A 13254-nucleotide genomic window follows, 5' to 3' on the forward strand; every position below is an offset into this window, starting at 1 on the left:
TCTCCAGCACCTCTATTTGTTACATTAGCCTTTAATCTGCCCAGCAGCTTCCTGCAGTAACTAAAGAGCTGTGCAGGCCCCGTCCTCCTCCTCTTCCTCCCCCTGTGTCCCCCCTGTGAGAATGGGCAGCAGCCCTATGTGTGATGGTCCTGGTGAATGTAGGCCAGTGGTAGGCCTGTTCAGTCTTTGGCTTAAAAAGTTCAAGTCATTATTCTCCTCCTGCTCCCATTCATCCGGGGTCCCGTTGGCTCATTGTTATTCCGCCCGAGTGACAGAGAGAGGGAGACACAGAAAGGGAGGCTGACGGAGGAGCTGGTTGCACTGGGCGGGGGTTTCACTCACTGCGTTTTCTGTCCGGTTTTTCTGCGGGCGTGAAGGCATGTTGATAATCTGCTCAGTAATGAGGAGAGGTACTGAACGGCACCAAATACCTGACCCCGATTCCCGGGAGTAGAGAGAGGCAGAGAGAGGGAGAAAGTGTGATCGAGAGGAGGGAAGAGAGGCAATGGCATGTGAAAAAGGGGTGGAGGGGAGCTGAGATTTACTGCCTTGCTGGATGAAACAACCCCCCACTAACTAACGGAGAGGGAAAGTAGCCTATTGGGAAGAAAAGCGGGGGTGTTGTACCGTGCATTTAACGCTCAAAGACGCGCAGGAAGCCTTTATCGTTTCCTACAATGAGTTCAGAAAAGGTATGTAACTTTTATTTATTTTTAAGTAGCCGAATTATGTGTTACTGTTTTACAAATTGGAAGTGGAGCTGAGAGATCAACAGGTAGCAGCTGCACCGTGGAGGCAAATGACAGGGTGCTTTTTCTACTCAGGGAAAAACATTACCCGTTGTATTTATTCGTGTTTAAATGCAACACATTGCTGGACTTTTTTTGTGTGTAGTTTTTTCCTCACTAATTGAGTTGATTAAATGAGATGGAGTGGAAGAAACGGATCAGTAGCCTACTGGTTAAGATGCAATGCTGCACCATTAACTGATCTTTGGATACATGCAATAAATAAATTGATCAGTTTCTGAAAGCCACAAAACTGGACAAGAAACATTTAATACCACAACAAAAAAAGTTATTTTGCATGCATGGGTCCTTTAAATACAGTTTTAGTTTTGGTTCAGCCAGTTCTTGGCAATTAAAATGCTGCAGTGACATTTGGGCTGCAACTGGAAAATGTCAGAGTAGTTTAAAATGCCATCATAAATGACTCGGCAATCCCAAAACCAGAAGATATTCACCTTAACAATCATATAAAACAGAAATAAACAGCAAATCCTCAAACTTGGGAACAATTTTTTTTGGCACTTTTGCTTTAAAAATGAATAATGATTAACAAGTTGTACAAATAGTTCCAGATTCTTTTACTGCTGATCACACCAATAGTTTCATAATTTAGGGACATTACAGTTTTGCTAAATGCAATGTTTGCTTCCAAATCATTGGAAGATATGTGAAGAGGGCACATGAATGCACCTTCTGTATCAGTTTCCAGACCACCTGCAGACGGTTCCTGTTGCATCCGGAAACAAGCAACACTTTATTTCATCTTGAAGCTGAACAAACATTCAAACATGCCTTTTATCCAGCCTCAATATTTTATTTTACTTCATCATTTGAAAGTATGTGTAGTGTTATAAAGTGCTTCAAACTAATTAAAATCAGACAGCATTATGATTAAGCTCCCTCTTCTCTGAGTTATCCTGCTCACTATCACAGCTCCTCTGACAAATTACAGTCTACACCCGGGTGGCCTTAATGAGCAACAGTGTGGAAATGTTAGCTTTGTTTCATATACAGTTAGTTGATCTGGGTCAACGTTTTCTCAATCATTTTGTTGTTAAAACAAAGGAGGACTGTATAGGGAAAAGCAAGTGAGCATTTGACCATTAAACTCAGAATGGAAACCTCTCGACCTTGAAGCAGTCCCCCCTGATCGCCCTCTCTGCCGAGGAAACATTGATGTTGCGTGTTTGTTCAGTGCTCTGACACCTGTGACTCGGTCTGGAGGAGCCCATTGTTCTTATCTGAGATGGTATAACTCGTCTGGCTCTCGAATCTTAGGAGAAATATTGTGGTTGTCGTACTGTGGCGAAGTGATAATGCAGAAACTGGCAGCTGAGCCTAAATAAGATCCATGTGAATATAACACTGCTGCCCTCAGACAAAACCCAGGACCGTGAGACACCTCATCACTTGGTGTGATGGTTCGATGGCCTTAAAAGACCTCTGGCTGATTTAAATCTCACACTTGATAGAGAAAGTGCAAGCACTGAATAGTCAAGTATAATTTCAAATATGCACTTTCTGTGCAGGGAAGTCTTATACAGAGGTTATGATACTTTAAACCTTCCTACGATGTATTAGTAAACTGATTTTAGGAGATTCCCTGCACAATTGTGTGCCTTCACAATTATTTGTCACTTGTCGTTGTTTATTAACATAATTCTTCTGTATTGATTATTTAATCTCCCTGAGCCGCTATGGAATCTATGTTTTTCTTGTTTGTTTTCCCACAATCGAGCCAAATTGAAAAATAGATTAAATTTAGTATAAGTTTTGATTAAAAAAAGCAGCACATTCTAACTTATAACAAGTTAGAAACATTGAACATTTGGTGTCTTGAAAAGAGTACATTTCCTGCCCTTTAACTAATCAGCATATCGACTAATAATTTCAGCTTGGGTACAGATAAGACAAACAAGTGCTTTGGCATTTCCTTTCCTTTGAGGCCATGTGAAAGGTTATTACTCATGTCACTTTTTCTTTCTTTGTCTTTTCTCTTTTAGGGGTTTGCTGTCTGCTATAAAGCCTAGGGCCCTGAACAACAGAAATAAACAACACAACAAACACAGTGCCAGCACAAAACCAAGAACAGGAAAATGTCTCGAACCGAGGAGGTCAACAAGATGACAGAAAATGTATATAAGGTATGACGCCTCTCTCTATTTGTCTGCACAAACACTTAATACAGTATAGTAAAATGTTAGAAATGAGTAAGAATAGAGTGTCATAATCTGCCTGTCATTTATTTGTGTGTATTGTTGCCAACAGGGGATTCTGGACCAGTTCAACCCCAGTCTGAAGAACTTTGTGACCATGGGCAAACACTACGAGAAAGCCCTGACCGGTCAGTCAAATACAGGATCCTTCACTTGCCTTTGATTTGTATGGATTACTGAACAGGATATTTCTTTTGTTTTTCCTAAAATGAACTCTTGTTTCAGGAGTCACTGTGGCGGCCAAAGGGTACTTTGATGCTCTGGTGAAACTTGGAGAGCTGGCGAGCGACAGCCAGGGCTCCAAAGAGCTGGGTGAGTGGGCGGCTGGTGGAGAAGCACCGTGCTGAGGGGAAATAAAAATGAATTAGTGTTGGAGCTAATAAAGTTAAGAGAGTCGTCGTGACAGCTGGAGATAAGTTGAAAATAGTCTGCGTTGGTAAGGGAGGAGATGAAGACAAGAGGGAATGAGGAAATGTAGAGGGAGAGAAGAGAGGGAAAGGGAGAGAGTAGGGTCATTGTTGGGAGATTAACAACACCACATGATCTCATTGTAATGCTGAAAACAGCGGGGGAGGCAGGCAGGAGAGTGGAGGGCGAGATGCCAGCCACCGCATACTACAGTGCTGTGTGACTGAGAGGGGGGGGGGGGGGGGGGGGGGGGGGCTGACAGCTGACCGCCACTCTGTAAATGAGAAACTGTGTGAAAACTGAACGTTTTATGATTTTTTCAATGAGGCGTGCTCATGCATGTGTCATGATGTGGATAGCATTTAATAGAGCACAGATATTTGAGATTTTCTGCATGGGGTTAAAGATGCACTCTAACATATCGCAAGCTTGTCTAACATCAAATGTATATAACACTGACGGCCTTCCCTCTCCTGTGCTGTGCTGCTGCTCACAGGAGACACACTGTTTCAGATGGCCGAGGTCCACAGACAGATTCAGGTGCAGCTGGAAGACGTGGTAAGACTCGACTCAGCTGTGGAAAATGTATTTTTTATCTGGATATATTTTGAGTCAAAATATAGTGTTTTAACTCATAACTTACTTGATATCCATTCATATTCATAAAGTTTAAAGGTTGCATGTGGCTCTTTTCCATCAACAGTTAAAGTTATTTCACTCTGAGCTGCTCGCCCAGTTGGAGCAGAAGTTGGAACTGGATATTAAATACCTCACAGTAAGTTGAAATAAATTGAATAACTTTATACAATGTAACAAAAGCATGATTTCAAATTAATGTAACAGAATAAAATGTTAAAATAAATGTGGCTTGACGAATAAAAGTGGACTCAGTTTTGCAGCAGCACAGCTCTCGTCTCATCACACATTGTCAATAAATCCTTTTTTCCTCTTCCCTCTCAGGCCACCCTGAAGAAGTATCAGAGTGATCGGAGGTCTAAATCTGAGTCTATTGAGCGATGCCAGTCCGAGCTGAAGAAACTCCGCAGGAAGAGTCAGGGCAGTCGCCACCCGAACAAATATGGAGACAGAGAGATGCAGGTATGAGACGCCCACAGCTCCAAATGGACGGAAAAAAATAGCCTATTTAATGAACAGGTTTATTAGCTAAATGCAGAAACATTCACTACAGTTCCTAAATAAACATCTCCCTCAGCGTCATAGCATAACTGTGAGTATTTGTGTAAGAAATAGATCAGTGTGAGTGAGATTAAAAATAATCTGCCTCAGCTGATTCTTCAGAAAACAAGCAATTTAGTGCGGAGGCCTCCAGCGGAAGAAATATGAAGGATCTAAGAGGGTGAAAGGGTTTATCGTTGTAAGGAAAGGTCAGCGGGGCAAAAGGGTAGCACTTTAAGATTTGGATTATGTTATCATCGTGCAACAGTCAGGAAATGATCTCACATATTCCCCTCTCCGTACAATGTGCGTTAAAGGTCATCCTTGAGTACTACATGTATGCATGTGATTGTTAATGAAGGAAGGTGCAAAGTTTGCAGTGAAACCACTTTTCCTTCAGTTTGTGGAGCTGATGAGTCGTCGTCAGGTCGAGCTGGACACGCTGGTTGCGTCGGGATACAAGTCTGCGCTCACTGAGGAAAGGAGACGATATTGCTTCCTGGTGGATCGACAGTGTAGTGTCACCAAACTGCTCGTCAACTACCACTCCAAGGTGATTATATGCATTTACGTATTAATTAAGATATGTACATTTCAGAAAAATAAAAGATGATATTTTCAAGCTTGCCTGGCCTGGGGTGTCACAGAAGTTATAAAGTACTGAAGGAAAATGCACTGATGGTTTTGGTCTGTTCATTTGTTACCAACAGGGAAAAGTCTAATCTTTTAAGTGTTTTTCTTTGCTTTTGAATATAATCCAGGTGAGAGAGCTCCTGTCACAGAAACTGTCCTCGTGGCATCAGTCATGTTCTCAGCCCACTAAACTCCCCGAGCGCGCTCTGAATCTGCTGCGTCACACCGCGCCTCAGAGCTCAGGAGCTGCAGGGATAGCCGAGGTCCTTCGCCACACCAAGATTGGCTCTGCTCAGCCAGAACAGGTCATTCATTTGTCAGATGGTTAAAATATGTTATTTGGACTTAATCCTAATCTCAGCTGGATTACATGGGTTCATTGTATGAAACACACAAAACAAGTCTATTATTAGTTGTTGACTTTGGTAACTCCTGAAGCCTGGCTATCAAGTTATGAGTTAATTCCCAAATCCTTCGCTTTTTTTAATTGAGTCCATAAATAGTTATTATAGAACTAAGAACAGCTAATAATCAATAGTTGATTATTAGTTTGATTATTTATTTTTTTATAATTTGGAGATGATGTTCCAAATCAAAGGTTTAAAGTCCAAGTCACAAATCATTAGTGTCAAACTTCAAGGTAGAAGGTCTCTTTTGATTTGGCCAACTCTGGTTTGAAGTCACCAGACAGTCAGATGTCTTGAGTACTCTTAGTAAAACCACGACTAAATTACATTTTTAACAACGACTTTTAATTTCTGATAGTTAACGATATCTATCCTTGATTTTTCAGAGGCTCTCAGTTCAGGAAGTCCCTCCCCTGATGAACGGAGACTCCAGTCGCTCCCAGCAGCGCTCGCTCCCCTCCTCCTCCTCCCAGAGTGACGGCTGTCCTCCTCAGGGCTCCCCCCACACTTTCAGCTCTCTCTCCAGTGGAGGAGCTGCTGGAGGTTCATCCCTAGGAGCGTCTCCTCAGCACAGCAGCACCCCTCTGTCCAGCCCCCTCCCTGACAGCAGCACCAGCAGCAGCCCCTCTGCCTCCATCCCCACTTTGTCCAGCGGCTCAGCCCAGCCAGGCTCTCTCCTGCTGGTCGCCCACACAGCCAACCTCTCCCCGAGCCTCATTCCCTCCACAGTGATGTCTCTCAGCCAGATCTCTCCAGCCGGTGGCCCCCTGCATGGCATGACCCTCCCCATCGCCCACAGCGCTCCTCACAGCCCCCCTCTGCCCCACAGTGCCCCTCTGTCCCGGGCCATGACTCCTGTGCAGTTACTGCACCAACAGGTGGGCCCAGGGGGGAGCAACACCTCCACCCTGTCTCATAACCCCTGGCTGCTGAAGGCCGCGGATATCAGTGCAACAGCAACACTTCCACTGCCGAGGAGACCCAACAGTGAGATGAGGCTGGGTGGATTTCAGGGTAAGATGTGATGATTTGTCCTCCATATACTTTAGTGTCTAAATCCCCTTTTTAGCCCACCCCCCAGCAAGACATAATCAGAATACCTTTATTTGTCCCACAGAGGGGACATTTACATTTACTACAGCAGAAAACTAAGTTTCAATTTAGACAAACTATTGGCCAGATTTGTAATGAAACTTGGTGGAAGAGCGTGGGCCAAGGTCCGATTTACGTGTGGATTTATAAAGCTTTTAATTGAAAGCAGTAGTAGAAAGTGTTTGCATTAGCAGTAACTTCATAAACACAGCTGATGGAGAGTGAAAACTAAACTTTGAAGCTGAAATCTGAAGATACAATTACAGTAACGCTGGATTTACACACATTCATCATTTCAAATCCCCAATATGTCTGACATTTATTTCTCTTTCTCCATTACCAAGGCTCCAGTCTCCCCAGGATGCTGCCTTTATCTGGACCCAATCGTGTGGAAGCCATGTTCGCTCACAGTCCTGGGGCATCGGAGGCAGGTGGCGGTGGCGGCGCAGGAGGCGGGGCTTGTTTACTGCACTTCCTGCCTGGTGACGACATCTCCCTGCTCATCTCTGAGGCCAGAGACGGGTGGCACTACGGTCAAAATGAACGAACCGGACGGTATGCGCAATACATTTCTGACTGATGTCAAAAACAACTGAGTGATCTGCTGTTTCACTTCAGAGCACCTTATAATGCTTAACATTGCTGTAGTGGACACAGTGCCATAAAACAAGGTTAACAGATACAGTATATTGCTGTAAGACAATGGAGAGGGAGAATTGTTTTCATCCCACACAACCCTGACTTGCTGTTTGACACGCTTGTTTATTATTCATTAGTGATCTCATGTTGTAAAATGTTCCTTCACAGGAAAGGCTGGTTCCCTTTCTCCTACACGCAGTCATACCACAGCACGCTCGATCACCTGGAGAGGTAAGATCAAGAAGAACAAACTGTGATACTGACTCTTTAAGGTTGTCAATAAACGTTGACTCTGTTATTGACAGGAATGCCTCATTCACTTCGCTCTAGTAGTTTTACTGGTCATTGTATCAACATAACTTTTTAAAAGTAGGAAGTTATAACATCAGTGGGTTCACAGAAAACATATTGGGGTAATTTATGTTGAAACTAATGTGACAACCATTGTTTTTCACATGTGTATTCTCAAGATATCCAAAACATGCTTCATGCCAGACATACAGAAAAACCACAAAAGCTCATGAGCTGCAGAATGGAACTATTTGCCCTCTCAGTATTTCCACCGTTGTTTCCTTATCAAGTTCATTTCCAACACCAACAGCTTCGTTGATGATTTGACACAAGAACAGATTCTCTCGACTCATGTTTCCTTTGTGTTTTTCCCTCTCTGTGACCTTCCTCTAGCTCCCTCTTCTTATCTAAGGCTAACAGCACCAGCACTGGCCAGCTCGACAGGCTGGTGTCTCCGGGTCTCCCGGCCCTCACCCCCGAATCAGAGGAGGAGCACTCCCTTCCTCCCCAGAGGGTCAGCACCTTCCGCCCGCGCCCGTACAGCATGGCCGACAGCACCAAGGTCAGAAGCATGAAGTCTTTGGGAGGTCAAAGGTCAAAGTCTGCTCCCCACTGAGCCTCTCTGTTAATGGAATAGATACAGATGTTTCTAATTTGTCAAATTATCCTTTAATATGATCTCTTCTTTGCATCACAGATCACTGCTGAGTTGGTTTCTCCTCCACTCTCCCCAAACTCAAGGTAGGTTTTAGCAATTCAAAGGTGCAGTGTGTCATTAAAGGGTAATTTCACCAATTGTACATGTCACAGTCAATTTAAGGAAAATCCCATTTAAACTCAAAGCCAGCGTGTTAAGAAGAAGTGTGACACAAGAAATAAAATAATAGTTTAATTTGGCACAATTATTTCCATCCTAATAGGAGTGATTCCAACAAATAATAGCTCAATAGGAAATGTTTAAATGCTAAAAACATTAACAACATTACCAGGTCGGTACAAAGTTTGAAAGTGTTAGTGCTTGAGGTGTAACTTGATGTTAAAAACGTTGAGAGTCTGTTCAGCTACCTTGAAAGATACATTTACATATTTATTATTTGTACCTGTTTGTTGCATTTCCCAATGCTGTTTTTACTGTTTGGTGGGGCAACTCCTTTGGTCATCAGTTTTTGTATTGTACGATTGTTATACCTTTGATTTCTCCTTTCAGGGCCAATCCATTTGCCCACGTTCGACTCAGAAGAACTGTCACCAACGATCGCTCAGCTCCCATCATTGAGTAAGAGTTCTATTCCCGCTGCGGCGGTGGCGTCATGTTCTCTGTGGTCTGTCAGTCCAGCAAACCTCAGGTTGAATCCTGGAAACATCACATTGATTTATGTTGATTCTTTACTTTGGATGTTCTTTTTGAACAAGTTTAATAAATAAAAACTGTGTCTCGTGAAGGAAAAGAACATTTTTAAGTATAGGTATTAAAGATTCATGTGTAAAGGCTGACCTGTTATAAATACGATCAGTCCATTCCATTTTTAAGTTGTTCGTTTGAAAAAAGACCATTATAATGTCTGAAAAATTGAAAGTGAAATTATACATAAATCTAGGCTATTTTTAATGAAACAGAAGGTAGGTGTTAGCTTAGTGTTTCAGATTGACTAACTGTTTATTTCAGAATAATTAACATTGTAATGTTTTTCCTGGCTTATGGAAGGTGCCTCTTATATTCCTTACAGTGTAACAGTGAATTTTTCTTTCTCGACATAACCTTAATTGTAGTGGTCTTTTGTGCCATATCCAGATACAAAGTTGTCTTTGTTGAGCTGATTTAGGGACTGGCTCCTAAAAGCAGGTTGTGAAGTTTCACTGTCATGAAGTGTTACAGTAAGAGGACAGGCTCCTACTTTTAAAGTGCTATTACAAAATTATATTTTTAGAAAAGCTGCCAGATTGTTTTTAGGTTTCAATTAAGGTGACATTTGACCTTTAAATTAAATGTTTATTTGATAGAGTCCTGGCATATTTTACTAATAATTGAGTTATTTTGTGTCATATTTACGTTGATATTACTAAACATGGGCAATGCTGCTTCTGCCCGTTAACATGACATGTTCTGCTACTGTAAAGTTACATATAAACATTTTATGAAAGTAGATATTTGGATTAGTGGAATTATTTACCTAATGAAAGAATTATAAGACAAGGCGTAAGGGCAAACAATTATAGAAGGAAATGTTGTGGTATTTTTGCATTTTGACATAAACGTCAAAAGGTCGAGAGTAAAGTCCAACTTTCAGTAATAGTGCCAGAATCAGTAATATTCTTTTGTATATGGACTCAAAATAAGTTGTAACAAACCAACAACCCTTAATTTGATTTTTTTCAATGATTGATAACTGAGACCTGTTTGCTCCCAGGTCCAATATTTGAAGTCCTCTAAAACGCAGAAACAGAAAAGCTTATGAGCTCCACAGCCAAACTGTTGAACCTTTGGACGGGGTTATGACTGAAAGTGTTTTTAGAAAGTAGCATGTTATGGAGGGCTCAATGTGTAAAGAAAGAGAGATTAGTGTGCTTTGGATTCGATGTCTTCTTGATTCCTTTTCAGTGACAGATTTAAAGCTAGATAACATCTAGGCTAGTTGTAGCTGAACGTTTACCAATCAGACTAAGCAGAATCTCCGAGAGATGTGAAAGCTGTGACGGACGATAGGATTGAGTTGGAATGGGGAAATGTTCCTATGAAAGTGATGAAGAAAGCATAATGGGATGTGACCACTGTCTTTGCAAGTGTTAATGGTAAACTAGAGATATCCAAAGTAATATTCTGTAGTTATGTAGTCGCCTCTAAACAAAAGGTGGTTTAATAGGGGTTGTATTAAATGGTTTGTGTTTCTGTTGTAAATACCTTCTGTGGTCTTTAGCACCTTGAAGATTCAAAATAACGCCCACAAGGGTTGTAGTAAATCATCTCTAACAGCATTGATATTACTAGTAGTATGGCATCATATATAAAGGCGACCACAAAATGATAGAGCTAATGCTTATTCATGCTTGTAAATAGTGCATCAAACATGTGTGATTGTATGACTTTTATTTGACTATTTTTATAATGATATTTCACTTTGGTAGAACATTTTGACTTTGTAAACCTTCTGCCCATGTCAGTTGGGGTCGTTATAACTGTCAGTATTAGTGATTCATAAAAAGGACAAAACATTAATGACATTTAAGGCTAGCGATAATGAGAAAAATATTATAATACACATGATTTTGCCCTTGAAGTGCATACATAAAAAACATGCAGAAATCAGAGTGTAGACATATGTAGTATATGTAAAGCATATATGCAGTGTATAATATGTTGTAAGAAATACATAAAGAGTTTGTTAAAAATATAACTATTATAAATATGTAACAAAAGATTTATTGCAATATCAATAGCAAATGTAGTCACGGGTGTTGTGTGCGTGAACAGAAAGTATGTGTAAATGTCTCAAAGCACTTGTAATCTGTACATTGCACTCTCATCAATACTGCAGATGGACACAACTTGTGAAAAAATATGCTTAAACAGGAACTTTTTCAAAGTCCAAAACTCTTCTTCCAAAGTGAAATATCGTTTTAACATCTATTCACAGTTCCTCGTTACGTTTAAAATTTGAAGCGATGTGAATATTGATGTGATGTGAAATAAAAGTTCTATGAAAGAAATATCTGTCCACATTTGCTCTGTATGTTTGAGTTTGTCTGTGGGGGGGGGAGATGCAGTGCATGCATGAAGCGACACAGGGTACAGATGTTTAAATGAGTATCTGAATTATCCAATTTCATATTTTATCTGTGACAGCTCAGTCGTCATGCAGTTCTTATATTGTTCTTACTCTTGCAAGTAGAATAATGAAACAAACTATTCATATTTTAGGAGTGTTGGTCTGATACCATCTTTGTCAGGTTAAGCCTCTTCTGAAGGATCAGGGTTGTGTCGAGGCTTAGTTATAAAACTCTCACGATCAGCTCTGAAAAAAATAAAACAAAAATCCTAATGCCTGGTCATGTTTCCTGATAGACGGTTTTAATTGTTTCGAATTTTTAGGTTTTGAGATTTAGCTCTACCAATCCAGCAATTGTCTTGGAGAAGGTCAAACATATTTCATGCAAACTTTATGAGGTATGGTCATTTTAAGGTTTACTCTAAAAGGTGTGTGAAAATAATTAAGACCTCACTTTTGAGCTTTGTTCAAACTTCAACAGTCTAATTGTGGGAAAGTATAACTTGTGGAGTTATAATTTGGATCAATTCTCAACATAAATAAATAAAATATGACCCAATAGTAGAATTAAATACATCTTTATTGCAGTACATTGATACGGGGAGCAGCTCTGCAGACTCAGGTGAACAAAGGGAACATCATTCGCTTTTATCGTGGGAATGTGAAGTTAAAGATTCCTAAGCCATTCCATGCTTGGTCCTTTTGGTTCAGACGGATGAGCAGGGACATCAGGCATGTTCCCATCATCTCGCACAGGGACTGCATCGGGGTAGAAAGGGAAACAATCTTTAATATTTTAATTGACAAGATTTGAACAAATGTTTTTTTTTAATAAACCAGGGTCTTTGACGTGTGACAACATTGTTTAGCCTTTTTCAATTACACTCAAATATGAAACAATGTGTACTGAATACCTGGGTAGTTGTACGGCACAGATGCATTTATCATTGTCGAGTACTTGGTGAATGGGCTGATAAATGGAAGAACCACCCCTATAATAATAATAATAATAATAGGAAAAACAAAGTATTAACCATATACAGTATATTAGTTAGACTTTGTTATGAACTCTGTGTTTACATTGGTCAATTAACAAAAAAACATGGCTTGTATAAATAAATAAACAAAAACGATAGAAAATGAGCAAACCGTACTCCCATTCGTGAGTTCTGATTTAAGTTGTATCCATTAACTTGCTCCTATCACACTTTATATAATAACATCTCAAGGCATCAATCTTTTTTTATTATATTTAACCTCATTTGTACTGTTTGGTTGCTTTTATCAGTCTATGGACCATATCTGGGATACTTGTAATTATCTTTATACTAAATGTTGTTCATTCAGTACAGTATTTCCAAAGCAAGCTGTACAATGCTGTCTCTCTTTCTATCCCACACATTTCTGAGCTAAATGACATTGGTTACTTACCACACGCTCCAATAGTACAGGCGGTCAGGAGGACAGGCTCTTTATTCCACACGTTCTTCAGGAACGCTCCGATTGCTGCAGATAAACACAAACAGGTTACGTCTTCCACAGCTGACAACCCACCGAAGCTAACGTTATCCACCGCTAGCAACACATCAAGGTCACGTTTTAAGAGTCATTTCGAAGAGAAACCATTGTCTTAAAATAACCCGGAGACATAATTAGGGTGGTTTAAAGTGCTTTAATTAATAAAGCATACTACATGGAGGTATTTCTAAAAGTTACAAGGCATAAAAGAGGACCAAATAGTCACATACCCGCCATGTTGATCTTTGTAGTTGTAACTCCAGCAGGCGCGGGTGCTCATGGGAAATGTAGTAACTAACAACTGACGTATGATTTCTGCGCC

The 13254-nt window shown here is 40.6% G+C and overlaps 2 protein-coding genes across 2 annotated transcripts; one reads left to right on the forward strand and one right to left on the reverse strand.

Annotated features, from left to right (window-relative positions):
- Positions 1–257: 257 nt before the first annotated feature.
- Positions 258–11355, forward strand: LOC117461495 (BAR/IMD domain-containing adapter protein 2). Its single transcript, XM_034103390.2, has 15 exons — positions 258–692; positions 2792–2932; positions 3057–3132; positions 3230–3316; positions 3909–3970; positions 4116–4187; positions 4373–4510; positions 4989–5141; positions 5350–5526; positions 6015–6642; positions 7065–7275; positions 7528–7590; positions 8044–8212; positions 8348–8391; positions 8858–11355. Exons 2-15 carry the CDS (start codon positions 2885–2887, stop codon positions 8928–8930), a joined length of 2001 nt encoding a protein of 666 aa, XP_033959281.1. The 5' UTR covers positions 258–692; positions 2792–2884; the 3' UTR covers positions 8931–11355.
- A 621-nt stretch (positions 11356–11976) lies between these two features.
- On the reverse strand, positions 11977–13254 carry ndufa3 (NADH:ubiquinone oxidoreductase subunit A3). Its single transcript, XM_034102501.2, has 4 exons — positions 13163–13254; positions 12846–12920; positions 12329–12406; positions 11977–12173 (listed from the first exon to the last, which is right to left on the reverse strand). The coding sequence occupies exons 1-4, from the start codon at positions 13167–13169 to the stop codon at positions 12082–12084; spliced, it is 252 nt and encodes an 83-aa protein (XP_033958392.1). The 5' UTR covers positions 13170–13254; the 3' UTR covers positions 11977–12081.

The sequence above is a fragment of the Pseudochaenichthys georgianus genome, chromosome 16 (genome assembly GCF_902827115.2).
Source record: "Pseudochaenichthys georgianus chromosome 16, fPseGeo1.2, whole genome shotgun sequence".
Lineage (NCBI taxonomy): Eukaryota > Metazoa > Chordata > Actinopteri > Perciformes > Channichthyidae > Pseudochaenichthys > Pseudochaenichthys georgianus.